The sequence below is a fragment of the Notechis scutatus genome, chromosome 5 (genome assembly GCF_049901735.1).
Source record: "Notechis scutatus isolate UNSWTSFEM ecotype Mainland chromosome 5, rNotScu1.2, whole genome shotgun sequence".
Lineage (NCBI taxonomy): Eukaryota > Metazoa > Chordata > Lepidosauria > Squamata > Elapidae > Notechis > Notechis scutatus.
Window position 1 is genome coordinate 51,856,789 of NC_142013.1, and position 14,780 is coordinate 51,871,568.

At 35.6% G+C, this 14,780-nt stretch overlaps 1 protein-coding gene across 2 annotated transcripts in view; it reads left to right on the plus strand.

Moving 5' to 3' along the window:
- The first annotated feature begins 2 nt into the window (after nt 1-2).
- The window catches only part of LOC113409759 (trifunctional purine biosynthetic protein adenosine-3-like), a 51,491-nt gene continuing 36,713 nt past the window's right edge, over nt 3-14,780 (plus strand). For both annotated transcript variants that reach the window (XR_015749818.1, XM_087966723.1), the window contains exons 1-4: nt 3-185; nt 8,913-9,102; nt 9,607-9,702; nt 10,948-11,122. Coding sequence is in view for 1 of the 2 variants with exons in the window: in XM_087966723.1 (XP_087822849.1) it covers nt 8,958-9,102; nt 9,607-9,702; nt 10,948-11,122 (416 nt within the window). In the remaining variant the exon portion in view is untranslated. The remainder of the gene's footprint in view (nt 186-8,912; nt 9,103-9,606; nt 9,703-10,947; nt 11,123-14,780) is intronic.

A 14,780-nucleotide genomic window follows, 5' to 3' on the forward strand; every position in this document is an offset into this window, starting at 1 on the left:
ATCGGCATTAAAGGGGAAATAAAACTCTTGTTTGTCTGTAGTTATTTTGTAATGAATCCACAATAATTACGCCACATTAATGATGGAATTCAATGGTATATATTAAATTATTAAAATTCATGAAATAATTGCAACCGGTTTTCCCCCCCAGCGAAGTCTTTGCAACAAGCCTTACTAGTCGCCAGGTACTATTTTATTTTAATTTTATTTTTTTTACTATTTTAGAAAAGTATGCCCAGTTAATTGATCCTCTTGTCTCTACCAGATCTATCCAGATAATTACTACTAACCGCAAGTTTTTCTGACGTAGTTGGGATGCAAGTGAGAGGGACAAGATTTTAAAGCAGAATAAGACTCTTCTCCACTTGGCTTTGGTTGCTGTCACAATTGAGTGTGTGTGTGCGCTTTGTGGTTATTTCTGAGAAGTGCCTTTAAAAATATTGGCTCCTGTAATAGTTGCTGTTTATGAAAAATAGTCTGAGACACTACTGGAGCATGCTGAGGCCCTGAAAAAGAAGTTGAAAGCCTCCAAATTATGTGAAAACAGAACATACACAAGAGAGAAAAGTGGCAGAAGACTTATTGCTGCAAACATATCACTGAAGAAAAGATTGAAAACTTTCCAAGTAATGGGAGAATAGAAGACTACTCAGAGAAGATCAATAGGAAGGAGTAAAACAAGCAAAGGGAAAAAAACAAAAATTGTCACTGAGTATGCAGTGCAAAAAGGGAATCAAAGTGAAAAGTCAAACACACTATAAAATCTTTCTCATCCTAGTTGAGAGATAAAGGAAGTGAAAGTAAACACAGATTCTGATTGCCCAAAAAAGTTGGAGAGCCAATTAAATTAAACCAATTAATTTAATCACCTCAACACATAGGTAAACCGTACCAAACTTGATTACAGGAAATACGACCAGCAACAGAGTGGTCAATATCTGGAATACTCTACCTGACTCTGTGGTTTCTTCCCCAAACCCCAAAAACTTTAACCTTAGACTCTCTACTATTGACCTCACCCCTTTCCTAAGAGGTCTGTAGGAGGTGTGCATAAGCGCACCAATGTGCCTACCATCCCTGTCCTTTATTGTTTCTTTTTATTTTTCTTATTTGTATCAATTTCATGTATTCATAACTATGTTTATACTTATACCTGTTATCTTATAATTGCTTGACAAAATAAAAAAATAAATAAAAATCACGTCATGATGCTTAAATCTGTTACTGCCTTTTAGAGATACATAGAAGAAAAGCACTATACATAATAACTGATAACTGTTGATATGCTGAGGAATAATGGTTGTTTATGTCTATTGCCTAGCAACATAATACCATCATGAAGAATCATTTCCATGCAACCCATTCTTACTTCAGCAACTCTGAATGGGAAGAACTAAAATAAAGTTAAACCCAAGCAAGGCAGCATTCCTGTTTAACAGTTATGGTTCTCTTCTGGCTATGCTATTGTCTTTTGAGGAGGTGGTGCTTTACTTAAGAGAGCTAGTCTATGACTTGTATGCTCTGTACAAGCATACAATAAAACCTATATTCATTTCAACTGCCTGTGCTCTGAATTCCTGTGTTTGACATTAATCTGAATGATTAACAGCCAGAGCAAATTGGCAGTAGATGCGTCTCAACATAATTGAAGGTGGGCTGGACTTAGATCTCTTGTGGGTGCTAGGGACTTGAGACTGATGACACATTTAACTCTCTCGGGCTCAGCCTAGTCATTTGCTACAATAAATTGTGTATGTTGTCCGACTCCCAATGTCTCTGGGAACAGGCAGTACAAGAAGTACAGAAACTCTTATAGCAAGGGTCTTCAAACTTGGCAAGTTTAAGACTTGTGGATTTCAACTCCCAGAATTCCTGAGCTAACATGACTGGAGGAGGAATTCTGGGAGTTGAAGTCCACAAGTCTTAAAACTGCCAAGTTTGAAGACCCCTGTCTTATAGAATGACAGAATCTTGAAAGTGCCTTTATTACTGGATACAAATTAGCTGAGTATTTTGTATAGCTCTAGTCTAATCTTATTCATATTTCAGGAATGTCTCAAAATATTCCCCCTTTCTCTAGAACATTCTTGTGATTTGTAATAATTGAAACCTCTGCAACATTTCTTCCAAATTTATGCCTGAAATCTCATTTCATTCTTTTCTAGCAAATGAGCACCATTTTGTATTTTGCCCATGTTATTTTCTTTTAAAGTTCTTTTAAGTTACTGCCTATAGCAGGGGTGTTAAACTCGTGTCATCATGGAGACATGACATATCGCAACGTTTTTCCCCTTCGCTAAACTGAGCATGGGCATGGCCAGTGCATGATGCATCCAGCCCATGTGTCGTGAGTTTGACACCCCTGTTAAACAAGTTAACACAGCAAGTTACAGTGAATCAATGGTCCCCTGATGTTTGCAGAGCAAAACAGAACTGAGGTTCATCAACAAAGTTCTAAGATAGACTACAGAGACTAAAGATGAACATGTATATGCATTGGATCTAAGGCAAATTATAATTTCACCCATGATAAATACTATTGGAATCTGGGAAAATCTGGGAAAACAATAATTTATAATGTGGTATACGTAGCCTTTAAAAATGTGAATGCCAATTAAGCAGGTTATTTTGACAGTATGACCCTGCCTCTCATTTTGAATGAGGAGAGTTGTAAACATTCCCCTTATTAATGTTCTTAGGAATGTTGTAGCTTATAGAGACATACAGCTCATTGAATTAAAGGCCATTTGTTGATGAAAGGTCACAAATCCAGGAGATATATGTCCTGAGGGAATATTCATGAATAATAAGCTTGTTTAGCAATTAAGCTACTGTAAATATTTATTTATTTTAGCATATGATGCTGTTATGGATAGATACAATTTTATATTAAACAACCAAACAAAGCCAGAAATATTCAGGAACCATCTATGACCTCAGTATGAGCATCTACGAGACATAGAGCAAATAGAAATTCCCTTTATAGTACAATGGCATTTTCATCCATTAAATCAAATGCTAAAAATATTTTTGTTTGGATAATGCTATTTTTGCATTTGGAAAATTAGATCTATTAGAAAATTAGTACTATTAAATTCTGGCTTACATTCCGATAAATTGAGATTTTATTTCACATTAATATTTCACATTATTATTATTTATTTTAAAGACAATATGAGAGTAATCTTGGACACTTCGGAATACTCCGAGGCACATCCTGAAAAACAAATGGCTCTGATATTTCTAGATGCACAGAAGGCATTTGATAATGTGAATTGGCGATTTATGTTATTACTGCTGGAACTGATGGGCTTTGCTAGAAAATTTATTCAAGCAATAGAAGCTATATATCATAAGCAAATGGCAAAGGTAATGATAGAGGGAGAACTGACAGACTCTATCGATATAAGAAAAGGAACAAGACAAGGGTGCCCATTATCACCTCTGTTGTTTGTGTTAACTTTGGAAGTGCTAAATAGAAATATTAGAGATGAAAAGAATATAAAAGGGATGAAAATCAAAAAAGAAGAATTTAAGTTGCAAGCATTTGCAGATGATCTGGTTTTCATCTTAGAAGACCCACTAGAAACAGCATTAAAATTGACAGAAAAGATAGAGGCATGTGGAAAGGTGGCTGGTTTGAAAATAAATAAAGATAAGACAAAGATCTTGACAAAGAATATGCTATCAAGACAAAAGGAAGAACTGGCAGACCTATTGAAAATTCAGGTCATGAATAAGATCAAGTCCTTGGGGATATACTTGACAGCAAGATGCAGTACACTAAAAGAGAATAATTATATCAAACTTAAACAGCAGATAGTGCTAGACTTGGCGAAATGGGAAAATTTACAACTGTCATTAATAGGGAGAACATCAACAATCAAGATGAATATATTACCCAGAATTTTATATTTGTTTCAAACAATTCCAATTAGGCTTGGAAAAGATTCCTTTGAAGATTTAAATAAAATTGTGTTGAAATATATATGGCAAGGTAAGAAAGCGAGAATAAAGTTAAAACTTTTGCAAGATGCCAGAATAAGAGGAGGATTTGGCTTGCCTAATTGGGAGTTGTATTACCAAGCTACAAATTTGATGTGGGTTAAGGAATGGATAACATTAAGAAATACTAGATTGTTGACATTAGAAGGACATGATCTGTTGTTGGGGTGGCATGCTTTTTTATGGTATAAAGGAACTAAAACACAGGGGTATTTTAGAAGACATTATATATGGGAGTCTCTGTGGTTAAACTGGGAGAAGATTAAAAGACAATGTTATTTGAAAATTCCAGTCTGGCTATCGACTATTGAAGCATTTTCTTATCCTACAATATACAAAAAGGAACAAACAGTTAGATATGGTGAAATATTGAATAAAAAGGGTGAACTTAAATCTATACAAAAACTAGAGGAACAAGGTATAAAGATGAATTGGTTTTCATATGCGCAAATACATTCAAGTTATGATAAAGATTCTAAAACAGAAGGTTTCTATGATAAACTGACTGACTTAGATAAGATTTTGACAGGTACTGATGAAAAGGTGATTGAAAAATTGTATGGATATCTATTAGAAATTAAACTAGAAGAAGAACAAGTTAAAGAAACTATGATTGCTTGGGGGAAGAATTTTGGATATGGGATTGATTTAGAGAAATGGCAAAAATTGTGGTCTCAAAATTATAAAATGACAATGTCAACAGCATATAAATAAAATTTGAATAAGATGTTTTACAGGTGGCATTTCCCCCCGACAAGAATAGCAAGAATGTTCAAGAATAAATCCGAAAAATGTTGGAAATGTCATCAGACACCTGGCTCATATTACCATATGTGGTGGACTTGTGCGGATGCTAAAAAATACTGGACTAAAATCCACACGTGGTTGGAAAAAATGACAAAAAAACCATATAGATTTTAAACCAGAGATATTTTTATTGGGAATTTTACCTGAAATATATAGTAAAGACTTGAAATACCTGATTGTAAATGTATTAACAGCGGCTAGGATTGTATTTGCTAAAACCTGGAAAAATGAGAAAACACCATCACAGGAGAAATCATTAAGAAAATATTGGAATGTGCTGAAATGAGTAGATTGACATTTGAAATTAGAGAACAAGATGATGAACAATTTTATAAAATTTGGGATCTATTCTACCAATGGTTAGACAATAAAATATAGTGATGAAATATGTAGACTTTTAGAAAATAATAAATATATAAAGATGTATTCTTTTCTTATATCTACAAAATGATTCTAGGATAGATTTGGGATGATAATATGAACTGTCATAAAACAAATTAAGTAAAATATGATTATTTCGTAAAACATGAATGAATAAAAGTATAGTCAAATGATTGATTAATAATGATATTAATGTATTTAATTTTTGATTGAAAATATGAGATTATATACAATATAATTGTAATTGAAGACTACGAAATAGAAGCACAAAACAATTTGTAAACCAACCGGCACACTGTATGTATATATATGGAGGATGGCTTTATGTTTTTATGTTTTGTTTGTTTATGTTTGTTTTAAAAACCAATAAAAATAAAAAATAAAAATTTCTTTTAGAAATTGTATCTTTTTTCATATATGCTTTTTGTTCCTTATCTTTAGCAATACTTTTCTAGCTTTCCTGTATATAAGAAAAATGTTTCCTGATATCTAAGAATACGGTTAATGCAAATCCATTTTCTTCTTACTTGATTGGACACAGGGATGGAATTTCAGGCAGTTGTCTGTCAGTTGTGCGCAGTAAAGCATTCTTTCAACTAGACACAAAGCCTTCCACACTCTAAATGCTTTTGTAACTTAATCTGACATCATCTGAAGATTTTCTTTTCAGTGCTGCTCTTTACAGTTTAGAAGAAAGAACATTGAAACTGACTTCTGTATATAGTCTTACAGAATAATTTGGAAGGTTTAGGTAAGTTCTCTTGACTATTTTTAATCGAAGAGACTTTTTATAATGTGCTAAATGAAAATTGATATTTTACAAAGCAAAGTGGGCAGTGAAACTTTCTGCATTTCATAATCTGTAAAATGTATTTAAATTGTAAAAGGTAAACATGTGAAATGATGAAACATACTGAAAGCAGTTAATAGTTTTATGTTAGTAAAAACATTTTTAATGTGATTCTCTTAAAAAATTAATAGTCTCTAAATCTGAGAGATAATGTGAAAAAAATATTGCCATGCTATTGGCTGAATCTACCTGAAGACTAGCCTTATGATTTTATATATTGAACATACATGACAAACTTCAATCTGAGCCCAAGTAGGCTGAGAAAACAAAGCAGTTATTATGTACCATGTAATATACTCACAGTTTTAAAATTATTTTTATTATCTTGATCAATTATCTTGTTTCTTTTTGTGATTGTAGAATTATGTTCTTAAGAGAGTAACTGATAGCTAGGTTTTTTTAACTGTTCTTTTAATATGCAGTGTGCCTTTTTGATACATTCATAATACATCCAGATAGCAATAATGCCATTGTATAGTGATTATCTCACCATACTTTATATAAATACTCTGCTATTTGGGTAGACTATCCAATAATGCACTTTTCCACAGTACTCTCTTTTAAAATTCAGGAGGGGGAATTGGCAAACTATATTACCAGAGCAAAATTACTTGTCTCTTCTCCATCCAACCAGTTCCTTGCCATTGTTATCCAGTCTTCTCATCTTGCAAGCAGCCCGTGTACTCTGTCTTTATCTGTGCCAGAATTCCAAAAATTTCCAAAAACAAAATTCCAAAATTTATCATTCATTTAGGATGGTTGCAGTCTCCTGGGGTCACGTGATCACCTTTTGTGACTTTCTGACAAGCAAAGTCAATGGGGAAGCCAGATTCACTTAACAACCGACTACTAATTTATCAATTGCAGTGATTCACTTAACAACTGAGGCAAGAAAGGTCATAAAATGGGCAAAACTTACTTAACAAATGTCTCACTTAACAACAGAATTTTGGGGCTCAATTGTAGTCGTAAGTCGAGGACTAGCTGTACTGTATCCAGGTAATAAAAAATTAGATAATCACTAGATGGCAGGAAGGAGTTCAGGTCTTCTGTATCTCTATGCTGCCATCTTGTGATCTTCCTTCCTTCCTTCCTTCCTTCCTTCCTTCCTTCCTTCCTTCCTTCCTTCCTTCCTTCCTTCCTTCCTTCCTTCCTTCCTTCCCAGAAAAGTTGATCTCCCAATTTGCTGAAAGTGGATTTTCAAGTTCTGTATAGAATTCTGAAATTTACTATAAAAGAAAATAATGCACAAGCCCCAAATAGACACATATAGATGTAAAAAAAAATTGTCAAAATCTTTCAAGTCAAAAACTTCCTCTAAATGGGAATATAAATTCTCTTCAATCTATTGTGTTTTTTATTTCTTATTTGTTTTCTTAGGGATGGGGATTTTTTAATGACAATATGATGTAGTGGTTAATGACAGAAAACACCGGGCCTGACACTATCTCTCAACCTAAGGATTTTCTTATACGGGAAGGAAGAGAAAATGGCATGAAGATTCAGATTTATTAGATTACAGCATAAAACAATAACAATGCAAATTAGCAAATTATGTGGGCTAGTTTGTATGAAACCCAACTACCAATGTAGTAGCATTTGCTCAGATCTTGCAACTGTTTTAGTAAGCTAAGTAAATAGTAAGCTATTTCTCCCTTTGTTTTCTGCTGGTTATTTATTATTGTAGGCACGTATGCTACTTACGTAAATTAAGTTCAGGGTTTTATCAGCATCATTCACGAGCAGAGGCATTTGCAAATAATCTTTCACTTTTGTGAAAGGAGGCAGTTTCTCCTCATATGACTTAAACTACGTGTGGAAGGAAATTATATTTAGGACATTCTACAGGGCTGATCCATCCTAACCTCACTCCTTCCCAGCTGCTTGCTTTTCCACCTAAAGATAATGGTGTTTTTTTTTGGGGGGGGAGGGGGGTAGAGATAGAAAGGCATATTTCACTGTACTGTTATTAACATATTTGATGGGCAAGAAGTGCAGCAGTGGATTTTAAAGGTCACATTTAAAAGAGCTCCCATTCTTTCTGCCCCAGCATTCATGATGCTTATTTCTAGCTTTTTTTTTTAATTGTCAAATGAAGGCACAATGTTATTGACATGCATGAAACTATCTAATCAAGAATAATGTTGGGATAGGCTAATTGCATAGCTCTTTTTATAACACACGTTTCAATTGCTTCTTCTTTTCATTCTTGCCATTTCTCTTCGTGCAGTTGCCAGCTTCCATGCCCTGAATGAAGTGTCACAACTTAAAAAAAAAACTTTAGAAGGTTAGTCATTGTATAAGCCTAGGGATTTTTTTTGGGGTGGGGGGAATCTGGCCTCCCTATATGGATCACCAGAATTGGTTTGGCTGATTTGGCTGGTTATGGGGATGTCCCCTTTTTTCTCTCATCACTCCATATGTCTGTCTCCAGAAGCTGCATTCTCAATGGAAAAGGATGGCTATAAGGCTGCTGTATCTGAGCTACAGAAATTTGTACAGCTGATGGATGGTGGCAAAGTTATTTTTATGTAACTTTTTCTTGCCATCAAATGGATATATGGAGCCAATGAGATAGCTCCAGTTTACTGAAACAAAATAAATAGAAGCAACATTAAGAGCAATGTACATTGCAGGATCTATATATATTTATATATGTCAGTACCTTTTTGCCCAATTATGTATTGATTAGTTTGTGGTTCCCTTTTATTATAATTTAATTATTTAAGCCAACTATTTTACAGTTACTTTATTTACCATGCTTTAAATTATAGATAAATCAGGACCATTTTCCACTGTTGTTCTATTGGTTGTCACTAGCATGACATTATCCAAATAATTTTTAAACTGATTCTCCTTTTTGATGCAGTCTTAAGTCAGTAATCACCATCCATCAGCTTTCTGGAATAAGAGAATGGCTGATCGAGTGCTTGTGATTGGCAGAGGAGGCAGAGAACATGCATTGGCTTGGAAGCTGGCACAATCTCTACATCTGAAACAGATACTGGTTGCACCAGGAAATGCCGGAACAGCCAATGATGGGAAAATGTCTAATTCAGGTAAAAAGACAATGCATTAATATATTTAAATGCCCCTGGGGAGAAAAATCCATCAACCTCCCCAAACTATTGTACTACATATTGTACAAAAATAAATGTTTAGGGCAATACATTTGATTTATGATTACACAGAAAACAATTTGTGAAGAAAATAGAAAGAGGAAGTAGCTAGATTCAGTCAATTTAATTAGGTTAAGTAAATTAACCCAATTTTCTGGATCTGTACAATACATTGAATCATAAACTTACCAAACAAGCTGAGTTTGCATAACCCAAGAAGCTGCGTAAAAACTAATCAGTGCTAAAACCAACCAAACTTAGCATGTTGTAAAAAAAAAATAGAAACTGTCCACCACATATAAGATTTTTTCAGCCAACCCTTTATATACATTTCTTAAAATTACTATTTTCATTCATTGAATGCTTATTTCTGCTTTTCTTGGGAGCACGGTTCTCATATTTGGTATCTGGATCTTAATGTGTGTTTTTTATTATCTATTTCAGGTGTTTTAATTAGCAACCATACTATCCTTTCCCAGTTCTGCAAAGATCATAACATTGGGTGTGTGATTGCTGGACCAGAAACTTTGCTTGCTGCTGGTAAGGTCTGAACATCCTACAAAGCTGAGGATTTGAATTTAGATTAAAATTAATGCCCCAGTCTTGGGCTATAGAATGATGTACAATCCTGGACAAGGAGTTTAGTGTTGATACGTCATGATTGAATGGCATTCTAAACATTTGATAATGGTTTGCAGTAGTTTGCTATTATGGAGTACAAGGATGCTTTCCGATGACGTTTTTGTTATGCAAATACCTTCATTTGTCAAATTTTATAGGGAATCCACATATCATCTTAATTTTGCAGCCTTCCTGTGTTTTCCCACATTTTTTTCTACAAAAACTAAGGAAAAAATATAGATTAGGCCCACAGTATCTTTTAATAGGTAATCTATAATTTAGCTTAATTGATAATACAAAGTATCTTCCATCTTAATTTGCCTTCCCATTAATTGCTCAGAAGTTAATGGCCACCGTGACAGCCATGGGCCTAGCACACATCATTGGATCAGATTATCTCCCTGTGACTTCTCTCGTGGATCCTTTCACTCCCAATGATTCATGGATGAGATGAAAGAGATGAAATAAGAGATACATAGAGCACAGCTGGAGGAAAAAGGACAAACTCAAGTAAGCAGGATAAAACCTGCTATTAAGGCCTACACTTATAGCATACACTTGCTGCTGTAAGGGTGGCAAAGTGACAGTACTTTCCCACCCTTATTGACTATCTGCAGATAGCCAACTGGTGGTCTTCTTTAAGTTGTCCTGGAGAAAGGGGATTCAGACACAGTTGTAGAGAACAGTTTGCAGGCAAAATTGCTTACATTCATTCCAATTTAAATGCCATCTGGTCTGGGTCCAGTTAAGATAACTGGGCACAGTCTTATTTGATTAGCTAGGAACAGCTTGATCCTGCTGGGCCTGAGGAAGTGGACAGGGTCCTTATAACTGTAGTTCAGCCATTTGCTTCTTAGAGTCATGTAATATGTAATAAAGAGACTGATAAGCAAAATCCTAAATTTCATTCAGTGTTCACTCCATTCTTACAATCATTAACATGCATATTAATGAATATTCATATAGCCACTGATGACTAATAAAGTTGCCTTTAAAAATGGCTTAACAGCATAATCTTTTCAACAACTTCATTGTATTCCAAACTCTTCCCTTTTCATAGCAATGATGTACTTTTTAAATGCTCTTTCTTCTGGGACAGTACAATAATATGACATTCAATTACATAAGCTGTTTTATCTGAGCCTTTCAGTATTTCATTACTAGGAATTGTTGATGACTTGGTAGCAGCTGGAATTCAGTGTTTTGGCCCTACAGCCAAGGCAGCCCAGTTGGGGACAAATAGATATTTCACTAAAATCTTTCTTGATCAGCATGGAATTCCCACAGCAAGATGGAAAGCTTTTTCAAATCCTAAAGAAGCATGTGCTTTTATTAACAGGTAAATACTTATTTTGTTTCACTGAAGTATTTAGACTATTTGTTCTTAAGCAACTATTGTGTTTCTAATCAAATAATTTGATACAAGCATTTTAAGACTCTATATATGAAGAATATTTCTTCTTTTTTATGCCTAATAGTATGAAATAACTTATATACCATTACTGAAACATATTTGCCAAAAACTGTTTTCATTGGTTAGAAAGAGAAGTTTAAGCACAAAGACCACTCTTTCTGATGACACATCAGAAGGAAACATTAGAGCAGGGGTGTCCAACCTTGGCAACTTTAAGACTTGTGGACTTCAACTCCCAGAGTTCCTCAGCCAGCTTTGCTGGCTGAGGAACTCTGGGAGTTGAAGTCCACAAGTCTTAAAATTGCCAAGGTTGGACACCCCTGCATTAGAGGAAGGTGACTGTTATCATGGTCTACAGTAGTGGGAGAGCACACCTGACACCCATCTTTCTTCCTTCTTGATCAGTTTCTTGAAGGAGATTGCCACATCCCTGAGCAAGTTCTACCCCATTTCTGGAGGTTCATGATGAATGGCCAGTCTATGCAAGTTGGAAGCTAAAAGCTTGACTTTTAAATAGCTAAAAGAGTCAGATTGGACAAGTATAGATTTATGTGTGAACATGACTATTATAAAGTGAAAGAAAATATTTTTATTTTTTTAAAATTTTATTTGGTTTGTCAATTGCTTACAAGATAATAGGTATACCGTATTTACCGGACTATAGAGCGCATTGGAATATATGCCGCACCCACTAAATTTTGAAAGAAAAAAAATATTTTTACATATATTAGCCGCACCAGACTATAAGCCACAGATATATACGTTGTGAAATGAGATATTTACACAGAAAGAGAAGAATGGTCTTCGCATGCGGCCAGTTTTTGTGAATGATTTCTCACCACTGGTCATCCAAGCCTCCCACTCACCTCGGAGTGCCGCTTTAAATGCATGATTCACACTGATGTTGAGTGGCTGCAAAAACTTAGTTGTACCTCCAGGAATCACAGCTGGAATTGAGTTTGTTCTCTTGATGGCTGCTTTCACAGAATCTGTTATATGGGCCCTCATACTGTCCAAAACAAGCAATGATTTTTTCCAGTGAAAAAAATCCTCCCGGGCGCTTACTGTAGCACTCTGTCAGCCATTCAGTCATTAGGCTTTCTATCATCCACCCTTTTTTGTTAAATTTAATGACTATGCCTTTCGGGAGTTTTTCTTTTGGCATAGTCATCCACTTAAAAATCACCATCAGTGGAAGCTTCTGTCCGGATGCGGTGCAATTCAAAACACACATGAAATGCGTTCTCTCGTGGTCAGTTGTTTCCTGTCTTGTTAACAGTTCTAGTTAGAGGCAGGTCAAACATTAAAGGTACTTCATCCATATTTATGATGTCATCTGGTCCGATGGAATTCTCGGCTAGTTTGTTTCAAAAAATTTGTGGAAGTTTGCAACTTTTTCCTCGTAGTCGGAAGAGAGTTGCTGACAGATAGTCATCCGCGCCCGATGGACAGATCTTTTCGTCTCATAAATCTAAAACACATGACGGTCCACCTTTAAAATCTTCAATACCCATTTCGCTGGTGATTGTTTTCGCTTTCAGTTGGATCTGCACGGTGGATACACCTCAGCCGTCTGCTCTCTGTTCACCCAGTCCTCAAGAACATTTTCAGGTTTAGGCCATCTGCTTTTATGACCTCTGAAAGCCTTTGTTGTCCTTTGGCATTGAATCAGTTCTTCACGCTGCCGTCTCCAACGTCTCACCATTGATTCATTAACGCCAAGCTTATGTGCAGCAGCTCTATTTCCTTCCTGGATAGACAGATCGATTGCTTTCAACTTAAAAGCTGCATCATATGCTTTTCTTCGTGTACTTTCCATGATGTGGGTGTGAAAAATATTTTGCGTTCATGCGTGTCGTGCTGCTTGCGTCGAGTGCGCCAAAAACTACCGGTAGGGTCTTCTTCTTTGCATTGACCTCTTGCGTCTGTCACGCTTTTGCGCCCCCTGATGGCAGTTAGCGAAGAAAAATCTATAGATGCCGCATTGTTGTACAAGCCGCAGGGTTCAAAGCGTGGGAAAAAAGTAGCGGCTTATAGTCCGGTAAATACAGTAAGTAAAAACATAGTTATGAATACATGGATACATATAAGAAAAATAAAAGAAACAATAGGACAGGGATGGTAGGCACGTTGGTGTGCTTATGCACGCCCCCTACAGACCTCTTAGGAAAGGGGTGAGGTCAATAGTAGACAGTCTAAGGTTAAAGTTTTTGGGGTTTGGGGAAGAAACCACAGAGTCAGGTAGAGCATTCCAGACATTGACCACTCTGTTGCTGAAGTCATATTTCCTGCAATCAAGTTTGGTGCGATTAACCTTGAGTTTGTATCTATTGTTTGCTCTTGTATTGTTATGGTTGAAGCTGAAGTATTCTTTGACAGGTAGGACATTGCAATGTATGATTTTATATACTATACTTAGATCGGACCGAAGGCGGTGTAGTTCTAGGTTTTCTAGGTCTAGAATTTCAAGTCTGGTGGCATAAGGTATTCTGCAACGAGTAGAGGAGTGGAGAACTCTTCTTGTGAAATATTTCTGGACTTTCTCCACTATGTTAATATCAGATACGTAATGTGGATTCCAGACTGATGAGCTGTATTTGAGTATTGGTCTAGCAAATGTTTTGTATGCTCTAGTTAGTAGTGTAATATTACCAGAGAAAAAGCTACGTAAGATTAGGTTAACAACTCTTAATGCCTTTTTGGCTATGTAGTTACAGTGGACTCTAGCACTTAGATCATTAGAGATGAGTACTCCAAGATCCTTGACAGAGTTTGGATCATTAACAAGGTCTTGACTATTTAGCTTGTATTTTATTTTCTGATTATTATTTTTTGCCAATATGTAAGACAGAGCATTTATTTGTTGAGATTTGAAGTTGCCATTTGTTTGACCATTCTGATATATAGTTGAGGTCTTTTTGAAGGGTAGCCGTATTGTTTGTGGTGTTGAATAGCTTTACATCATCAGCGAAGAGAATGCAGTTGCTCTTAATATGATCACAGAGGTCATTTATGTAGAGTATGAAGAGAGTTGGTCCTAGAACACTGCTTTGGGGGTACAGAATTGTTGACAGGTACAGAATTTGATAGGACGCTCCCAATTTTGACCATTTGTTGTCTGTTTGACAGGAATGTTTCTATCCAGTTATGCAGGTGTCCAGAGATACCATAAGATTTTAGTTTTAGGAGTAGTTTGTCGTGTACCACTGAATCAAAGGCTTTACCGAAATCTATGTAGATTGCATCTATTGCTTTGCCCTGATCGAGTTGTGTAGTCCATATGTTTTTGCAGTGTAAGAGTTACAAATTGCAGGATAGTTTTTTTCTGAAACCAAATTGTTTATTAGAGAGTAGGTTGTTTGTCTCTAACTGGAGGATAATGGATTGGTTAATAATTTATTCCATAACTTTACAGGTGATGCAGCATAAAGAGATTAGTCTGTAATTTACAACTAGGCTGGGCTCTCCCTTTTTGAAGATGGGGATGACTGTGGCTTGTGACCATAGTTTTGGCAAGGAGCTGGTCCTGAAAGATTTTTCGAAGATTATGCTTAGAGGTTCAGCTATGGCAGTGGATAGCTTT